The sequence below is a fragment of the Brienomyrus brachyistius genome, chromosome 3 (genome assembly GCF_023856365.1).
Source record: "Brienomyrus brachyistius isolate T26 chromosome 3, BBRACH_0.4, whole genome shotgun sequence".
In the NCBI taxonomy this organism is placed as follows: domain Eukaryota; kingdom Metazoa; phylum Chordata; class Actinopteri; order Osteoglossiformes; family Mormyridae; genus Brienomyrus; species Brienomyrus brachyistius.
Window position 1 is genome coordinate 16,094,286 of NC_064535.1, and position 20,469 is coordinate 16,114,754.

The 20,469-nt window shown below is 42.2% G+C and overlaps 1 protein-coding gene and 1 long non-coding RNA gene across 2 annotated transcripts in view; both read left to right on the forward strand.

Moving 5' to 3' along the window:
* Nucleotides 1-11,278: 11,278 nt before the first annotated feature.
* Nucleotides 11,279-12,962, forward strand: LOC125739219 (uncharacterized). The gene is made up of 2 exons (XR_007397092.1): nucleotides 11,279-11,529; nucleotides 12,674-12,962. It is a non-coding gene; the product is annotated as an uncharacterized LOC125739219 (long non-coding RNA).
* Nucleotides 12,963-13,843: 881 nt separating this feature from the next.
* Nucleotides 13,844-20,469, forward strand: part of LOC125739179 (scavenger receptor cysteine-rich type 1 protein M130-like) — a 41,908-nt gene continuing 35,282 nt past the window's right edge. Inside the window, exons 1-5 of the mRNA XM_049009031.1 lie at nucleotides 13,844-14,341; nucleotides 16,018-16,329; nucleotides 18,283-18,597; nucleotides 18,815-19,129; nucleotides 20,003-20,329. Coding sequence (XP_048864988.1) covers nucleotides 14,278-14,341; nucleotides 16,018-16,329; nucleotides 18,283-18,597; nucleotides 18,815-19,129; nucleotides 20,003-20,329 — 1,333 coding nt within the window. The 5' untranslated portion in view covers nucleotides 13,844-14,277. The remainder of the gene's footprint in view (nucleotides 14,342-16,017; nucleotides 16,330-18,282; nucleotides 18,598-18,814; nucleotides 19,130-20,002; nucleotides 20,330-20,469) is intronic.

Here is a 20,469-nt window from a genome sequence, read left to right on the forward strand (position 1 = left end):
ATTTGGAAAACATCTACCATCGTCCTGGTACCTAAGAAACCTCGTCCCTCAGAGCTAAATCATTACCGGCTGATATCGCTCACATCCATAACAATGAACTGCCTAGAGAAACTTACACTTCATATCATCCAGCCAGCTGTCAGACTGCAGCTGGACTCATACCAGTTTGCCTACTGGGCGAAGAGAGGAACAGAGGATGCTGTGGCATGTCTCCTCCACTCCCTTCTCCAACACCTTGAATCTCCTGGCACCTTCGCTACCATCCTCTTCTTTGATTTCAGTTCCGCTTTTAATATGATTCAACGCCACCAGATAATCAAGAAGCTTCTTCAGTTTAACATATCGCCATCTCTCATCCGTTGGGTCCACAGTTTCCTCAGCAATAGACCACTGGAGCCCCTCAAGGGTGTGTCCTTAGCCCCTTCCTCTTTACACTCTACACCAATGACTGCATTAGCCCCTCACCTATCACCACCTACTACAAGTATTCTGATGACACTGCTATACTGGGTCTGCTCAGTGACAGTAATTCAATTATAGCCTATTAACACTCTGTTTCACATATCATACAATGGTGCTCTGACAACTTCCTGGAACTGAACAAAAGAACTGGTCATTCATACTTCACTCACATCACCATCAGGATGGACTCCCACCTCAATTCACAACAAAACAATTGAACAGATTGAACATTTTAAATATTTTGGACTCGCATTAGACAAGAAACTTACATTTGATCAACACAGTCAAAAACGGTCCCAGCAGAGACTACATGTCATTCACAAGCTTTGTGCTCTCTCTCTTATTACTGTACAAGAGCATCATCCAACCAATCCTGTTGTACTGTTCTCCCTGTTACTACAGCATGCTGTCTTCATCCAATAAAAACAGACTTACCAGGATCACACAGAACAACCAAGATCATCCGCCTTCCCATTTCAAATCTATCTGATGAAAACCAGAGAGCTGTCATTCGCCTCGCAAGGACCATAACCAATGACTCCAGTCACCCTCTTAACACACAGTTTACTCTGCTGCCATCAGGTGGCAGATACAGGACTCTGAAACGGACACAGGCTCGCTTTGGCAAGAGTTTCCTCCCTACTGCCATAGCTGCACTTTACTTGCCACATTAATCTTGTACCCATCAAATCTCCACTACTAATTGGATGTATATGTTTATGTGCCGTTTTATGTATTTGGGTCTAATATGTTTAACATGGTAGAGGCCTGTAATGTACTTGTGTTTGTATTGGAACAAACTGTGAAGGCATCCTTATAGGACAATAAAGGCTATCTATCTATCTATCTATCTATCTATCTATCTATCTATCTATCTATCTATGCGGAAGTAAAGCAAAGTAATGGACTACAGAATCATAGCTTTAAAATGAATGGCTAAAATGTAAAAAAGAAATGTAGGTGTATTATCTGAAATTATGAGAAAAAAAGTATGCTGTATCAAAGCTTATATCTTTAATTAGTCATTGCTGCACAGACCACATGTGGGTCTGAACTGTTAAACCATTACAAAGTCTAAAAGAACTATGTATGGTTTTCATTAACCAAGTGTTTTACGAGTGAAATGATAATGAGACAAAGGTGAAAGAACAGTATAGAGACAAGCCAGAAAAGAGCAACAGTCTTTATAAAAGCAGTATGAAAGATGGCATCCATCACACACTATTTCAGTGCTGCATGATTTAAAGAAAAACCAAGTGAAATCAACTCTAGGACCCAATTGCAACAGCCTACATAAGCCAGAAAATCAAATACTGCACAGGCTATAGTGTATATTACCACAGAGAGATGCTTGCTTTTCAAAATTCTCTGGATTACTGTGCAGCGAAGTCCTTGATCAAATCACTAAAATGTCAAACTTGTCCGCTCTGGTTTAGCTGTAAAACACATCCCAGTTTCTGACTATGGCAGGTATGATGCCACTCAACTGGTCCCACCATCTCTCAAGGCGTAAGGAAGACATGCACCTAGACTCTCTTTTTGTCACATCTAGGGAAGGACGGAAACAAAGGCAGGCGTGGGGAAATCCAAAAAGGGCTTTATTTAAACAAACACACCAAGCAAAGCAAAAGGAAACTGATTACTAGGGATTAAAACGGGGTAGGGAGAATCAGGAGCGAATCAGGAGCGAATGCAGTGCAAGCTGGTGAGCACAAGCAAGCAGCAACAACAATGACCGGACTGGGGAGCTCAAGACAGGGAGGCACTATATACACCGCAGACGAAGGAGCAGACGAGAGGCACCTGGGGTGATCCACACGAGGGCTGCAACGAGAGGAGGGGTTAAACGAGTAACAGGTGTGGCTCATTAGAGCCACATAAAGGGAAGAATGAGGGGAAATGAATGCAGTCTGTGACACCTCTGTTTTGGCACCTATGTGGTGGAATGAACTTCCCCTACATGTCCGAACAGATGAGTTAGTAGGTGGCTTCAAGCGACGACTAAATACCTACCTCTTTCGGAAGTACTTTGATTAGCATTTCCAAGATTCTTATTTAAAAACAAAATTGTATTACTGGCCAAAATTTTTTTTTAGAGTGCTAGTATTTTATTGAACCAGTATCATAATGTCTTCACTGATGAGACGTCTAAGCACTTATGTAAGTCACTCTGGCTAAGGGCATCTGATCAATGCTGTTAATGTGAATGATGTTCTTATATCAACAGTGTAACTAGCACTAATGCTGACTGTTGAATTTCTTTCAGTTTAAATTACAGTTTGAGGCTATGAGATAGATGATGGTCCTGCTCCTGCATCATCGTTGGCTGGTTTAAAAATATCCTGTGAGCTTAAGTGTCTTTTTTTAGCGCCTCTTTCTTACATTCCTCTTTCTTATTTCTTGTCTGTTCACTGCTATTGCATTATCTGTTGTTTCAGTCATGAGAGAATCTCCAGACAACATTGAACACCTTGTAACCTTCCCACTAAATAACATTAAAATCAATTAACAATAAGCAGGGGTGACAGATGGGAAAAAAAAACATTTTCCAACAGTTTAACCAGCTAAGGCTACATCCACACCGCTGTTTTCAAACAAAAATCCACTCATTGATTCCCATCCCAGAATTACCTGGGAACACTGGGCATCTGCTTTCCTGAGGAATGAAACTATGCAGGTACTGGGAAAACCCTAATCACAACATGAGAACCTTAACCTTCCTATGGTGTTGGGGTCGGCGCCGACCCGTTTGTAAGTTTTAAATGCTTATAAGAACCACATAAATTTGTTTACTGCATCAAGGCTTTTTGAATTTGTCAGAAACCACTATTTAAATGAAATTTAAAAAGAAATCACTAAGTTATAAATGCTCTGGGCATGACTATAACACCTCTGGTGTTTGGGTCAGCACCGACCCATTTGTAAGCTTAAAATACATAAAAGCACCACATAAATTTGTGTGCTGCATTAAGGATTTTTGACTTGAGGCCTACTGCTCTCAGCCTCTCCAGTCGCAGGGAGCTCAGGGCAGAATCAAAGAGGCACCGTGCACCAGGGTGCCCTCCAGGTAGACCAGAGACTCCTGACAGGAGACGTCCACCAACAGTCTGCCCATCAGCCTGGTGAAGGTGGCAGGTGCATTACACAGCCCATAGCTTACAATGAATTAATGCTATATTACTGTGTCCTGCACATTCTGCCACCAGTCAACACAGGCTTCCAAGACACCAGTACCATAATAACATCTTTGGTGCTAAGGGACCATTTGTACAGTACATTAAGTCTATTAACCAAGTTAATAAGTTCATATTTTATACACTGTACATAAAAACAAAAACAAAAGAATGCTTCAATTACATCAACATATTGGATATTACAAAATAAAGTAACACTCATAGAGTAGTAATAGCATAATAAATACCCAAAACAGAAAGACTGGCAGGGCAGGCAGGCTTTGCATGGGGCTGTGCGAGATGCCGAGGATTGTCAGTCTGAGTCCCAGCTGCACTAACTGCCTGAGCATGGGGGGTGTGGTGGAGGGGACGACCACAGGGGCCATGGTGATGGTGGGCCCTCCCCGGAAGCTCAAAGTCCCACACTGTATGTCTAGCCGGCCACCTGTAGCCCTGAGGACGTCTAACCCCAGTATGCAGGGGTACCCAGGCTGCATTTCAGTCAGACGTTTGATGATGTTCTTTGTTTTTACTGCTATAAATACTTTATCACAGGGAAGACAATACAAGCAAAGAATAAAGCAGCAGCTTTTGTCAGTGTTTGCTTTAAAAACTAGAAAAAAAGCGCTAGAAAAATTGAATCAATATGAGAAGTCAGGCACTTGGTGGAATGTAGACAGTCAGGTGGTGTAAGTTGCTCTTACAACTGCAGTGTATGAAAACCGATCATTCAGTGATCAGCTGAGCAGTGCGCACATTGAACAACTTTACTAAATGGTTCTGGTGGTGAGATTTTTCTAGCAAGTCAGGACTTGGCCTTTAGGGGGCATGATCAACAAGAAGGGAAACAAAATCAGCTTTTTAGATGAGGACAACAGAACTTAAAGCGGGTGGCTGTCTGCCAAGGTGGAGGTGGACACCTCCTGGGACTGACAGAATCAGTTAAGCAATTTGATGAGCCCATCATTTGCTAAGGTAATCACAGATAAAATCCAGGCCATGTCTACGCTGCAGTACTCAGTAATAATGGACGGGACACAGGACAAGTCAGATGCTAAACAGGAGCCCCTGTGACTCCACCATGTCGTCCTTGATTTGGTGGCGCATGAGTTCATTGGCTTATATGAGACGACTTCAACAACTGTGAAAACCTCACCAAGATTATCACAGACATAGTGCTGAGGCTGAATTTGCCAGGATCAGGCCTTGGAGTTCAGGTCTACGATGGTGCAGTGAATATGACTGAGAAATATTCAGGTGCATCATCTGCCAAACACAGGCATATGTACATTGTGGCCCCCACTGTGTAAACTTAGTTACACAATCGGTAACCTCAGCGTCTCCTGTTGTGCGAAATGCTATTCACATTCCTAGCTTAGTCTGGCATATTAAAGAATACCTATAAATCTATTGGTACAGCTGTTCAGGAAGGGCCAGGCTGTCGATCAGGCCTTTATGACCCACCAGGTGGACTGTGCGGTCATCTGCCATTTATTCTATGCTGTGCTGACCCAGTATAAGCAGTAACATTATGCAGTGTTTCCTGGCTCATCGCTGGCCTCATATATCCCTGCAGTGTGTATATTCTCTGTACAGGTGCCGCATGGTGTGATGCTGCAGTGTGACCGTGTAGTAATGTTTATTTTATGGCATTGGGCTTGGATACAATAAAAGAATGAAGTATTGTCTGTTTTACACTCTCAGAGGGTTACAACACTTTGTTATGGTCAAGCATAATGTAAATTATTGTATGATCTTGTTTGCGCCAGTATTTTTGTTGCAGATGAGGTGTTAAGTGCCAGTCGCCTTAACAAATAAAGAGCGATGGTGAAAAAATCTCCAACACACAACGAAGTAAACAACCAGTAAAACAAAAGGTTTATTACAAATAATACGAATAATGGCTCGTATTACAAAAGATGGAAAAATAAGACGAAATAAGGCAGAATGCCAAAGCCTTGCCTGTCTCTCACGCAAGCAGCAAACGGTCATGATGACAGAACGTGGCTGGGTGGAGTATCATTAATGGAAGAGCGCAGCCATCTTCAAGGAGACAGCAGCCTTTTATACAGCCGCGCACACAATCACCAATGGCAGAAACGGGAACAATTAACCACCGGCGTCACTGGAATGTCCTGCAACACAACACAATCACAGAACAAAACATCACAAATACACTGGGACGTAACAAAGGCCAGTCAATTTTATGGTGACATATGGTTTTTTAGCACAATTAATTCAGTCTGCTCCATTAGTGAACCCAACAGTTTACATGAGTTTGTGTTTGGTTCCCTGTTCAGGGCTGCGCCCAGTGGTTTGGTTTTGTTTGATTAAAACCTCTACATCAGCACTTGCATCATGTCCCCTGCTTGCCACAGCCATGCACGACATAATAATATCTATGAACCAGTGGTAAGTAATATGCACTGTCATGGCATGAAATGCAAGGAACTGAAAGTTCCTGTTCGCCCTACTTGGGGGAGTACAGGGTACAAGCTAACGCATTTTGGCTTTGGCCAAATAATTTAAAAATGTTTGGCTTAGATTCATTGTTTATATCTATATTAAATTATTTAATGCAAACAAAATACACATTTTGTCACGATCGGGGGCGAGCAGACAGGCGATCATGCGGGTAGGCAGGCAAGGAACAGGCTAACGAGCAGAAATCGGGGCAAAACTCGGGGTTTATTAAGGGAACTGGGATCGGGGAACACCAAACGGGAGTCACCAACACCATACCACAATGACGGACAAGGGAGACAAGCAAGACTAGGACTTCAAAATAGGACAACACTGATCAAAGTAATCGGACACAGCTGGAGACGGTCAGGGAGGCACACGTGGGTAATCAGGGGGCGTGGCAAACACGAGGATCGTACGAGCCGGGCATCACACATTTCTTCTACAAATGAACACAAAGTTTCACTGGCCTCAAGTGGAGTTAATTGTAACACCTACAAAAGTTTGTTTTATTGTAATTAATTCAGTACAATTCTGTCTTTATACTGCAGTTGAATGCTGTTGATAGATCTATCACATTCACGAGTCACACAACATTGCTTGGGAGTCAAAAGTCTAAAAGCTTATCCATCCATCCATCCGTCCATCCATCCATCCAATTGGAGTTTCAGGGGGGACCAAAGCCTATCCCAGGAACAAGTGGTGCAGGTGGGAACCCACCCTGGGCAGTCGCCAACACACTGCAGGGTCAACTTATATTTGCCAATTAACCTACTGTGCACTTTTGGATCATGGAGGAAACCAGAGCCCCCAGCAGAAACCCACACGAACACAGAGAGAGCATGCGAGCTCCACACAGAAAGGTCCCACACCTGATCCAGGGATCTAACCCCGGACCTTCTAGCTGTGTGGCAGCAGTGTTAACCACTGCAACACCGTGCCACCCTTAAAGGAACTCCGTTTGAGGGAAAAAAAATATTAAACCTAAAAAACTGCACTTTGATGCTTTGGAAATATTGTTTTTGATATAAGCCTTTGGAAATCAATTGAAAATAGCTGTTTTATTTCATTTTCATTGTACATTATGGGTGCAACACAGTGTCACCACTAACCACTAACCACAGTTTTTTTCAAGCCTGGCTAACACTTGCTATAAGAAGGTTACATGTTTCAGAACGATGTTATGTTTTAGGCAATAAGACAGTTATTAACGTCAAATAACATTGGATTCAGTGACTCACACACAGCTCAGTAATCGAAAAATTAGTATGATAAAGATATTTACTTTCATGCTGTGAAAATAGTCTTTGCTGTACATCTACATGAAAACACATTGAAACTCGCTAAAAATTTGCAAGAGACCATCTGCTGGTAAACTGAGCAGTAGCACGTCCTGCTTTACCCAGTGGTACCATGTAAAAGGGCAGTGTCACATTTAACCCTTCGTTAGGTTGTGCCCTGTGATCCCCCACCCATTTGAGGTGTGACGCACTGACCACCCCTGTCCTTCTCAGCCGGTCTAATAGTGCATTTTGGAGAAATACTTATACTTTGGAGAATTTTAAGTGTGCATGCTGTCATGATGTAGAAAGTGTGTAAAGACAGAAAACAGACAAGTACTTCTAATGGGATAAAAATTATAGCAATGACAGAACACATTTGAGTGCAATTTCTTTAGTTTGTCTGTATTAATCATTCCCCACTTGGTTTGTGAGCTTCATTAAACAGACATTATGACTGTGATGCCCTAAACTGGTTAGGCATTAGAGGCATAAAGCTCATACCCATGTAGGCCCTGGGCTGCAGCTGTGTGACCATGCATAAGCCAAAGGGCATGTTTGGCAGCAGTGTGTGGGGTGGGGTGTGGTTCAATAGGCTCAACCTCTCTGTCTGTGATCAGAAAGTTAGCATTTCAAGCCCTGGCCTCAATATAATAGTAGTATGTCCATGGGCCCTTAAGCTGGGACATGCTGGCTGACCCTGTGCTGTGACCCCCAAGCTTGCTCCCACCTGTAGGGCTGTGGCAGTGAAGATATTTCTCCTGCATTGACTCAGCAGTGCAATATGTGGCATTATCATCATTTTTTTGCTGATTACTTAATTTAGTCCAATTTTAGTGTAATATAAATAAGTGTTATTGTTAGGCTATTATTAGGTATATGATTACTTTTTCCATATGAGTGTTCTAGGACCTCTCACTGGTCCTTGATGTTGGTCATAAATGTAAACATATCCATCCATCCATCCATCTTCTGAAACTGCTTGTCCTATTCTGGGTCATGGGGTGTCCAGAGCCTATCCCAGAAACTGGGTGCAAGGTAGGGAACAACCCAGGATGGAGCACCATCCCATCACAGTGGACACTCACACCTATGGGCAATTTGTTAACTCCAATTGGCCTCAGCATTTTTTTGGACTGTGGGGGGAAACTAGAGAACCCAGAGAAAACTATGGTGGCCCTAAAGGCCAAGAGCATGTCAACACAACACAATATAATTAAGAAAATGCAAAAACAAAAAGCCAACACAAAAGCATCAAGACTAAAAATTAAGCCAATTTAATTTTAAGTGTTGTGTTTCCTTACTGTGTTGCGGAACGTACGCATTCAACTCTCAATATTGTGCCTGTGACACCAATATCTACGGTAGCTGTTTAGTGTCAGCAGGCTACAGATTCGGAAAACACTTTCACACGAGTGAGATAGGTTTTAAATTTAGATTATGAACAGAAAAAAACGCTTCACCTTGTGTTTTGAGAGCAGTGTCATAAATGGACAAAAATGAGTCATAGTGGACATATGGAAGCATAGTTCAGTGAATCGCTTTTATGTCGTGGCTGTTTATTTAACCCATGCGACACGTACAGGTATACACTGATTTTTGGCTTTATTTTAAGACTATGCATTTGGTGTATATTTGCAAACAAGAAAAAAGGTCATACATTATTTTAAGCATGAAATCTATACAGTTGGCAGAATAAATTACAGTCTTACACGTAACTCGTTTCTGACACCCCATGATCCCCTAATTTTTCTGGTCCTCCCTTTGTGTTCTGTTATGTGTAATAAAACCTTGTTTGTTTGACAGCCGCTGTGTGGATTGTCAGGCTGTGTGGATTGTCATGCTGTGTGGATTGTCAGGCTGTGTGGATTGTCATGCTGTGTGGATTGTCATGCTGTGTGGATTGTCATGCTGTGTGGATTGTCATGCTGTGTGGATTGTCAGGCTGTGTGGATTGTCATTCCCTAACATACCAGGTTATCAGCTCACATCCCTGCTCACCTGTCTGTCAGTGAGGCCAACCCGCTAATTGTAAGTGACTTTCTGCTTTATTTATTTATTTTTTTGTCTGTTTGTTTAATTATTTACTTATTGAAGTTGCTTATACTGTAATTCCATTGAATTGGAGGTTGTGATTTTTTGAGGTTGTGGTTTTAGGGCTTTTTAATCTAATCTGAATCTTAATAGTAGATTAAAAGTCAAATATTAATGACAATTGTAATAGAGGCCCAGTCTGTCATTGATCACAGGATTGACACTGGACAGCGGACACAGGCTTACATGCACAAAATAGCTTAAAACTTAAATGACATCATGTCATCCAATGCTGTCTTTGGGGCAGGTAAGTCACTCAGCAGGGCAAACGGGAGGGTGTGTCACACAGGACATAACACCGTCATAATGTCCATGTATTATATCACTGTTAGGGATGGGGGCGGATTTGATGTGAGAGTGTGGCATGGTGTAGGCAGATAGAAGGTGATTGACACACTGGCGGCTTCACCGGACAACAAAGGTTTATTGAAACAAAAACTAAAAACACTACGAAACAAAAACAGACCTTGACGAGTCAAAAACTAAAAGGATAACTAAGGAAGACAACAAATGATTAGGGACCAGGAGCAGGTTGGCAGACAGGCAAAGAACTAAACACAACTAACATACATCATCTTCTGGGAACATACAACAATGAACCACTGGGGAACTAAACTCGGGAAGGAACTTAAACATAAACACTGAATGGGGTAATGACAATCAGGAGTGACAGACAATTAACCAATCGGGGAGGGTGCAGGACAACGAGCAATCAGGAAAACACACAATGGCAGGCACAAGAACAGGCAAGAGGTGGAACTAATTAACTCAGGTACTGGGAGGGGAAAACTAAGACAATGACAGAAAGAAGGAAACAGAATCTACTCTAGGGGAATTACAGACAGGTAGAAACAGAAGCACGGGCACAAAGCATGAAACCAAAACCACGTACAAATCACAAGACACAGGAACTAGAAAACTCAAACAAATGAAACACTGAGGACAAAAACAGAGGAGGCTAATTTTTAGACTTGACTTCTCCATCTTACTTTGCACAGTGGGCTTATTTTGGGCTTGTTTTCAGGGGTGAGGTTGCTTATATGTCTCCTGAAACTTAGAAACACTGCTGTCTGCGTGTCTCATGGGGCACAACGTGAGGTAGGCAAAAAGAGAATTATCACACAGGAACTAATGAAGTATCACTATTCTGTTCTGTGATCGGTCATGATTAATGTTGTTGTGCTTTTATCTTGACTGATACTGGAAGAAAGTATAGAAACAGATACAGTTGTATGTTCAGTATTTATATATGTAAATGTACTGAAATAAGCACACAGCTCAGCTCCCCCATTGACTGGAGCTGGTGAGGATGGTGCTGAAGGACAGCTCTCATTATTTACTCAGGGCTCACACTGCTGTCTGCTCCGTGTTTACAGTCACAGAGGCACCAGGACAGCAGCAGCGGACCTTCTAAACATCAGCACACCTGACACACAAACTACTTCCTGTTTCAGTCTTGGAAGAATGGAACAACATAATCCATCGGTGTCCTGAGACACCTGTGTCCCTCCATCCACCCATCTTCCATACCACTTATCTAAAACTGGGTCATGATGAGTCTGGAGCACATCCCAGGCAGCATAGAGCAAAAGGCAGGGGAACACCCTGGACAGGAAGCCAGTCTTTCCAGCATTTCCAATATTCCTGATCTGACTGTATGATGTTACTGCAGGAAAAGTCTATCAAGCAGATTTTTTATCCATATATTTAACTAAATTAATTTTTATCTAACCATGTGATTGAGCTCAGACACCACATGGGGGCCTCATTGCTGCATAACTGTAAAGCCCTTAGGGACAGAGAGAAACCAGCCAATAAGGAGAAAGAGGATGTTGTTGGTAAGACTGTCAGTTAGCTTGTGTGGGCGTGAGCATTAGCTACTCTAACCCCACACATCCTGTCTTCTCAGTCTGAGAGGCATCAGCAGAGGAACCTTCATGCAGCGTCTCCCTGAGCACAGGACTGACTGTCTCTCTCCTTCACAGGACGTGTCCTCTCTGAGGAGCTGCCCTCTGGGTATGAATATGTGGAGGACAGTGAGGGAGACCCTTTCTCAGGTAGGGGGCTGAGCACTGTGGATGTGGGGCTTAGTGCCGTGCTTACAGTGGGATTCTGGAAGAAGCACATAATCTATTCTTCATTGTTACAAAACCTATGAAAGTTACTTTTTGTTACTACTTGTTTGTTATAAGAAATGCATTATGACAGAATGTCTGATTCTGTAGGATATTGTCATTCATGTTGAAGCACTTTGTAGGTCTGTTAGGATCACAGTTTACCTCAGGGGAACCAGAAGGAGAGGAGATGATAGAGAGCTACAGTGATTATGTCCTTGTGGAGAAGTTTACTGATGGTCTATCATGTGGGTCTGTGTAATTTAGTCTAGTTTATCCCAGTACTTTGTTCCTTCTCAGTATATCTTTTAACCTTGTATTGCATGTTTACTACAATATTATGCAGACACATTAGAAAAACAGTTCAGTCGTAGCTCTGTGTGTAGCACTGTCACCTCCTACCTCCAGTGTTGGGGGGTTAAATTCTGCCCCCGATCTAAGTTTCGATGCTCTTGCTGCAGCTACTCCAGTCCCCACTGGACACTCCGGTTTCCTTCTGCAGTCCCATATCATGCACTTAGGCAAACCGTTGTCTCTAAATTACCCACAATGTGTTGCTGTTTGTGTGTCCTGTGATGGATCGGTACCCTGTTCTGGCTGTTCCCCTGCCATGTGCCATACACCACCTGCAATAGGCTCCAGACTTTCCCTGATCCTGTACTGCATGATTCATTGGAATATGCCTGGTTTTTCATACTGTGACAAGGAAGCTTGTGAGAAAAGACCCACAGGGGATGATGGGGATACTGTTGGGCAGAACTCAGGCAGTTTGTCTGGTAAATTATAACATTCGTTTGACATCAGGTTGTTGATGTAGATGGTATAGAGCAGAGCCCACATGTTATACAGGGTCAGATTCTCTTTACACACAGCTAATGCAGTGAATTACAGCCTGTCACAGCACAGTGTTACTCTCAGATGGTTGTATGTTCCATTTATTTTCATGTGCTATTTCTTAACCAAATACATCAGTTACAAATCATGTTCAATACTCAGATCACTTCCCTAATAAAATTATTTACTCATAAATATACTGACATTTTCTATTCACTGTCACTAACCTGTCTCCCCTCCTCTGTCCCTATAGGTGAGAGAGCCTTAACCACACTGCCCCCTGGGGATGCCCCCCTGTACCCAGCCAGACTGACTACGATGATGTGAGGGAGGAGGACCTAACTGTCCTGCCTGAGGAAGCTCCTAGCCAAAGGTTTAAATAAAAGGGGCAAATCAGCTTCATATTTCATACGGACACCATCACTAGTTCATTTCTTCTGAATTCATCCCTTTGTGTTTTTCAGATGGACAATGTCCTTTATTAATGACCATATCTTTGTATTGTTATTCATGAAAAACAAATAAACACACGTTCAATTAAATTATTTCCAACTTGATTACAAGCCTACTTAAAATTCCAGCAACACTACCCAGGAGATGTACTTGGATTTGTAATAATTATTAAATGATTAACATTATATCCCTGAAAAACATATGTAAGAGAGGGAGGTACAGCATGGACCAGACTCCTGGCATTCAGATGTACACACATTCACTCACTCACACACTAATGCAGGGGTAGGGAACCTGATCGCTGCTTTATTATTGGCTGATTGAGAGGCCACCCCAAAAACCCACACCGGCTCTCCATGGATCAGGTTCCCTACCCCTGCACTAATGGAACCTCAGAGCCAATTCACCTGCTTATTTTGGATATCAGGTGGGAACTCTAGGACATGGAACCCAAAGTTCAATATGTCTCTCCATCAATCTTCCATAACCATTATCCAGTACAGGGCTGCAGTGAGCCTGGGACCCACAGAGGAAGCATGAGGCAGGGGGCACCCTGGGCAGGATGCCAGTCAGTCACAGGGCACACAGACACACTATATGGGCAGCTTGGTGTCACTAGTTAACCTAACTACATGTTTGTGGACTGAGAAAGGAAACTAGAGAAACTCACAGACACAGTGAGAACATGCAAACTCCACACACACATCAGGAAGGGGGATGGATTCAAACTTCTAGCCCTGAGAATGTTAGACTGGAGTGTGTTTTACCCTTGTGCGTAAATGCTATTTCTGAGTATGAAAGTATCTGTTATTGTTAAAAAATGTATTAGTAAAATAAGCAGCTTACTTCTGAACATCATTTTCTTATATTATAAAATGGGTAATGTTGTAACGAAGGGTAATGTTGTAACGAAGGGTAATGTTGTAAGGTCCAGTTAGGCTGGTGTAGTGCGTCTGGGTCAGTGTGTAGGTTTGATTCCACATGTTAACTCCTTACTCCTTACTTACTCTGACAAGGAAATCACAAACTATAGAGACTATATATAAATACTGTATATAGACCATATATTGTGTTTCACATTACTGGTTCCTAGTGAAGCCTGTTGCTTTCCTGCTGATTATACATTATTTCATCATCTGGGCAGGTTTACTGCTGAGAGGAGGAGTCCCGACTCACATCACCGCTACCGTATGTGTATATTTGGAGAAAATGAGCTTAGAGCCCTCTGATTTGTCACTGGGCCTGTTTGATGTTTTCCTGTAGTTCCTCTGATAAGGCAGTGCTGAGTGTGATTGGTGGGTGGGGGCGTGTTCACTCTGGGGGGCAGGATGGTATAAAGACCCTCGCTGAGAGCTCAGAGGTGAAGGTTGGAGTCTCAGCTCTGGGGAGAGCTGGTTTGTCTTGATGAAGATGGAGATCTGCCTGTTCATCCTCCCTCTCTCATGCCTGCTTCTGCTCACCACAGCCAGTAAGTACCATGATCTTCCTCTGCTCCAGTGGTCCACTCTCAGCCAGGTGAGGTCAGGGGTCATTATTTGGGTCTTAAATATTTGTGGTTTATTGCATGGCAGGATCTGTCTGCTGTGTGTTAGAAACAAACAAACTGAACGGTACCCAGTAAAATAATTTATGTGTGTGGACTATATTCAGGAATAAATTGCTCAGTTAAAATATAAGCTGTATTCTCTTAAAAATTACCAAAAACACCAATTGCTTTGCACTTTATTCTATTTTATTTATCGCAGCTGCGTATTCCACTTTGGATTTTTGCTACTGTGGTAACATGGTTTAAAAATGCTGAAGTGAAAATTTTATAATCTCATTTTTACACAATAACATGACACTCAATACTCTTAAAAACCATTATGGATTCATAAGGACATATTTCACACACATCTGTTACGGCCTCCACAGAACTATTACCACTGTAGGCTAATCAGAATCGGCATTAAAGATGCACCAAGGAAAATGTCAGTTTGAATGTAAGTGTAATATGTTAGTATATTGACCTGACTTGACTGATTCTACCTTTAATACAATTAACACATAATCAGTGTTTGATATAACATTACTGGTTATTCTAAACAGAGTCTAAGGACAGATTTATAATTTATTAAGTTCAATATTCCTATAAGTAAGGATAGAACATTAGAGCCACAGCATATCAAAACTATGAATTATTCATAAACAAATTATGATTAATTACAGAATAATTTTGGGTCTATGATTTATTAATGAAATTAATAATGAAGATTTGCTTATAATGAAATACAACACTCGATATAATATGAAGGATTTGTTTGCTACTAGTATGTCAGGAAATTTACATTAATTATACCATATTAGTCATAGCCATTTTTTATCATTTAAATAGTAATAATTCAGAAATTGAAATAAAAATGAAAATACTTTTATTTGTATCAGACAATCACTTCTCTGATTTTCATAAAGCTTCCCGACCTTCTAGCAGATTATTACGGGCGTCGCCAGGCTGCGGTCCGCGGGAAGCTGGAGGCTGGTTCAGTTACAGACATAAAATGTAAATTAAACTTCAAGTCCGCGTCTTTTTAAGACCCCAGACCAGCCCGCGATCTGATCGCATCTGAAAAGAAATGGAAACCTAAAGTTATTTAATATTTCTCACCAAGATTTGCGTGGTATTTTCGCACAACGTGATCTGGTCCGCAGAGAATTTTATTTATTTATTTATTTATTTGTGGGGGCGGGCAGCTATTCGCCGGTAAAGGTTATCGGCCGGTGGGGCAAAAAGCATAAAATGGGTTGAAAGGAGGCTTCATCATATTTCGGGCAAAAGGGGGCTGGATGTCAGGCACCCCCAGCACCCCCCTAAGCACGCGCCTGGTTGCTCGGCGGGAAAAGTTACCCGGGGGGCTAACTGGGTTAAGAGAAGGAGATGAAACTGCTGTGTTATAAACGCACCTGGTTATTAGACATAAATCATTTTCAGAGCGTTTAACCGCCAGATTTTCTGTCAGATATTCACTGACCAGGCACCCAGTGTGACTGTTTTAATTTGATTTATTTTTTAATAGCTGTGAATGTGAAGCTTATATCATGTGTCATATAGCGTATGAGTGTGACACTGAACTGCAGTGACTTACAGTGACTGTCCTGCGCTTCCAGACAGTGACATCAGGCTGGTGGATGGCGGCAGTCCCTGTGCTGGGAGAGTGGAGGTTCTTCATGAAGGACAGTGGGGTACAGTGTGTGGTGATTACTGGGATATAGAGGATGCTGCAGTGGTGTGTAGGCAGATGTTCTGTGGAGATGCTGCAGCAGCACCACAGTATGGTCACTTTGGAGCAGGAACAGGGAGCATCTGGATGGACAACGTGAACTGTGGAGGGTCAGAGTCGACACTGAAGGCCTGTGGACACAATGGATGGGGACGTCATAACTGTGGTCGTTACCAGGATGCTGGAGTCGTCTGTTCAGGTAGGACACATGTACTGATCAGTAAACATGCTGCGCAAAGTCAGTTTGCTCACTTTTAATCAAGAAACAAAAATGAAAAAGTATGTTAATAGTACAGCTCTGTGTTATTTGAATGTTAGTTTAGAATGACTCAGTGGGTCTTAATTGTATATTTATTTATGTTCATAAATGATAGCTTCGATAATTTGTGAGATTATGTGCACAGGAGAAATCACCATTAGAGACTTAATAAAGTTATTTTGTCATAAAGGCTCGTTTTATATTCTGTTTTGTACATTTATTAAACTTTTTATTAAGAAAAAAATAAATATAATTTTTGCAGACTAAATACATGAAATCTAACTGCTTATCCTGGTGAAGCTGGCGGGGGCCTGGAGCCGATCCCAGGCAGCACAGGGCACAAGGCAGGGGGTCACCCTGGGGGGGAATGCCAGGCAAATAGAGAAATGCTGTGATTAATTAATTATTTCAAATCTGTCAGAATAAAACCTGTGTACTTTTTGCTTTTGTTTCCTAAAGAAGAAATACACCATAGATAGATATATTCACTTCACTTGTTATGTAGCCTGGCAAAGTCAAAATATTAATGAAACAAAATCTTACCTGATATTCTTCAGATATTTATTCAAAAACTTTGTTCCTGGACTCTATGGACAAAGAGAAAAAGATAATAAACAATGAATATAACAGGAATTTCAGCTGTATTTTATACACAGAAACACAGAGAGCCTGTGAAGCCTGATTCTGTTCTTATGTTTGTTTTGATTTAGCCTGAAGCTGCAGTATCAATGTGCTTAAAACAGTGATTAATCGTAGTGTTTTATACTATCGGGAAATGTAGGTGAATATATTATTATCCTCTTATTATTATCCATCCATCCATCCATTTTCCAAACCGTTTATCCTACTGGGTCACGGGGGTCCGGAGCCTATCCCAGAATCAGTGGGCACGAGGCAGGGAACAACTCAGGATGGGGGGCCAGCCCACCACAGGGCACACTCACACACCAGACACTCACACACCATTCACTCATGCATGCACACCTACGGGCAATTTTAGCAACTCCAATTAGCCTCAGCATGTTTTTGGACTGTGGGGGTAAACCGGAGTACCCGGAATAAACCCCATGACAACATGGGGAGAACATGCAAACTCCACACATATGTAACCCAGGCGGAGACTCAAACCCGGGTCCCAGAGGTGTGAGGCAACAGTGCTAACCACTGCACCACCATGCCGCCCCTCTTATTATTATTATTATTATTATTATTATTATTATTATTATTATTATTATTATTATTATTATTATTATTATGATGATGTTGTTTATTGACTCTGCTGGGGTGCAGCCAGTGACCCACAGCAGAGAATGGGACCCTGACCTCACCACCAAAGGTCTTTAGTGAGGTGACTAGTCTGATCACACCACCCCCTCCTACACATAGTGTTATGCTGGACCAGCTGTAACAAAAGCCACACTCAGGGAAACACACCAGCAGCCTTACTCCCCATGTGCAGGTTACCTTGTCCTGCTCCTGACTCTAATGTAGCGACTCCATCAGGGTCAGTAACCTTAACGACATCACAGATAGCCGAAACCACAGGGCCACCTGCCCCCCGATGTCCTCAGTGCAGAGAACCTCTGACTACAGCTGAGCAAAGGTGAAGGAAAGACCAGTCAGTGTGCAGCCACTGGCATGCATCTGCTTAGACGTGTCTAGGAATGGGTCTGGGTTATTGTCTGGCTCCATCTTTGGGATGTGCACATGCACAGGGACACATAACAGAAGGACTCCTTAAACACCGCTGGCCTATAAAGTGATCAGTGTTTATGATTATGAAGGGAGACTATCATTGCAACAGAGTTATCATAGGAAAGAATGCAGCTGCTTTTACTTCAGTAATGTTTGTCTGTTTCATTTTTATGTTACGATGTGTTTTTTGAATTTAAGGAAATGTTGAAATGCAGCTGACAGGAGGCCCTCATCCGTGCTCTGGGAGACTGGAATTAAAACATGGAGACTCATGGTACACAGTGTGTGACCCTGACTTTGACCTGCAGGAGGCAAAGGTTGTGTGTCGGCATCTGCGCTGTGGGATCCCTGTGGAGGAGCCCTGGGAGGCTGCATTTGGGGAGGGGGGCGGGCAGGTGTGGTCAAAGAAGGTTAACTGTAAAGGGGATGAATCTTTTCTTGGTCTTTGTGAAAGATCATCCACAGAGAAACAAGACTGCACTCATGAGACTGATGTCGGGCTGAAGTGCATATGTAAGTTATCGTGCTGGAAAATGATTTATTAATACGTATATACACAAAAATCTATGCATTAAGCAATCGTCTAATATTATTGAATGTTGTGATTTATACTATTAATATCCCCCCATGTCATTTAAACCAACTAAATGAATTAAATAATTGCTGCAACATGGGGATATTCTGTATTTGCTTATTTGTTTCTGTTTTTGCACATTCATGCTTTTCACAGGGTACACAGACTCCAGGCTGGTGGGCGGCCCTGACTCCTGCTCCGGGAGGGTGGAGCTGCAGTACCTCAGTGAGTGGGGGACAGTGTGTGATGCATCCTGGGATATGAGAGCAGCCAGTGTCCTCTGTCGGCAGCTGCAGTGTGGGGGCGCTGTGGCAGTGCCAGGACAGGCCTGGTTTGGAGAGGGGAGGGACCACATCTGGGCTGATGTGTTTGAGTGCCAGGGGAATGAGACACACCTCTCCCAGTGTGCTGTGTCCTCATGGAGTCGAGCTGCATGCTCTCATGGACGGGATGCAGGAGTCATCTGTGAGGGTAAGGACTGTACTACAGCTGACACTTGTTCAAACAATGGTTTTTTAAAAATACAATACAATAGTTATTTGGGTTTTTTAAAAATAATGAAGCAATATACATTATGATTATACAAATCAGGACAGCCTTATTTCATGTTTAATGCTACTTAAGCCATTGAGTAATGTGAGTTCACAATACAATTTTCTCATGATTTTTTAGCAGAATGAGCTGCAGACAAATTTATTGAAAAATATTCCCTTATTTATCTTTCTAAACTGCAAAATGTTTCCTCTTCTTAACAGTGCAACTGAAATTGAATAAAATACTGTTTTAAAAAAATCCCAAATAAAATAAATGAATAAAAGACAATCTTCATAAAAATAAACTAAGGCTTGCATGTGCAGCTTTTTAGCGTGGCTTTCCCATTTAACAATCTTCGCTCAGCTCCCTGTTGAGCCGCTGGACATGCTGAAGCATCTTCCTTCTGCTATTTGTGTACCTGTTCTAATCAGTCTGTTACAATGTTTGCACGCAGTTTTTGTCTTGTCTGTGATTTTCTCCCTGTTTTTCTTTGTGATTTTCTGTTAAAGTACTGTGAAGGACTCCTAAAATAGCGATTCATTTTCCACATCAGCCGATTTAAACCGGCATACATTTACATCGATTTTTAACCGATTCGTGATTCATTGTTGCATGCCTAATAAGCATTTTAATGGCGACATTAGAAAAGAATGGATGATATTATTTACCCAGTAAAAGTTAATATTCACATCAGCAGCAAAACCTCCAGCAGTTTGTAAAATAATTAATTGAATGCAGAGTAGCTGAGTCAAAGCTGTGTTTTTAATATGCAAATCTGACAAACACTGACAGTGACTGATGTGTCCACAGGGTCTAAATATCTCTCAGCCCTCAATGGGACAGTACGTCTGTCTGGAGAGAGTGGCTGTGAGGGTCAGGTGGAGGTTTACTACCAGCTGAGCTGGAGCAGAGTTCTTATGGACTCCTGGAGCTTCAGGGAGGCCTCTGTGGTCTGCAGGCAGCTGGGCTGTGGCTCTGCAGTGAGGCTGAACAGTTCCTCCCTGTCTGGGACAGGGGACAGTGATGTGTGTCTGACAGGGTATCAGTGCTCTGGGAATGAGTCTCACCTGTTGAACTGCAGTGATCAACAGAGACTGAACTGCAGCTCTGGTCCACATGTGTCCATAGAGTGTTCCAGTGAGTACAGAATAGTTATGATAACACTTATTTAGAGAATCACATTTGGGATAAAGTCTAAAACATCTTATAGATAAACAGCTCTGACATCAGATGGATGGATGGATGGAAGGATGGATGGATGGATGTAAACAAATGAC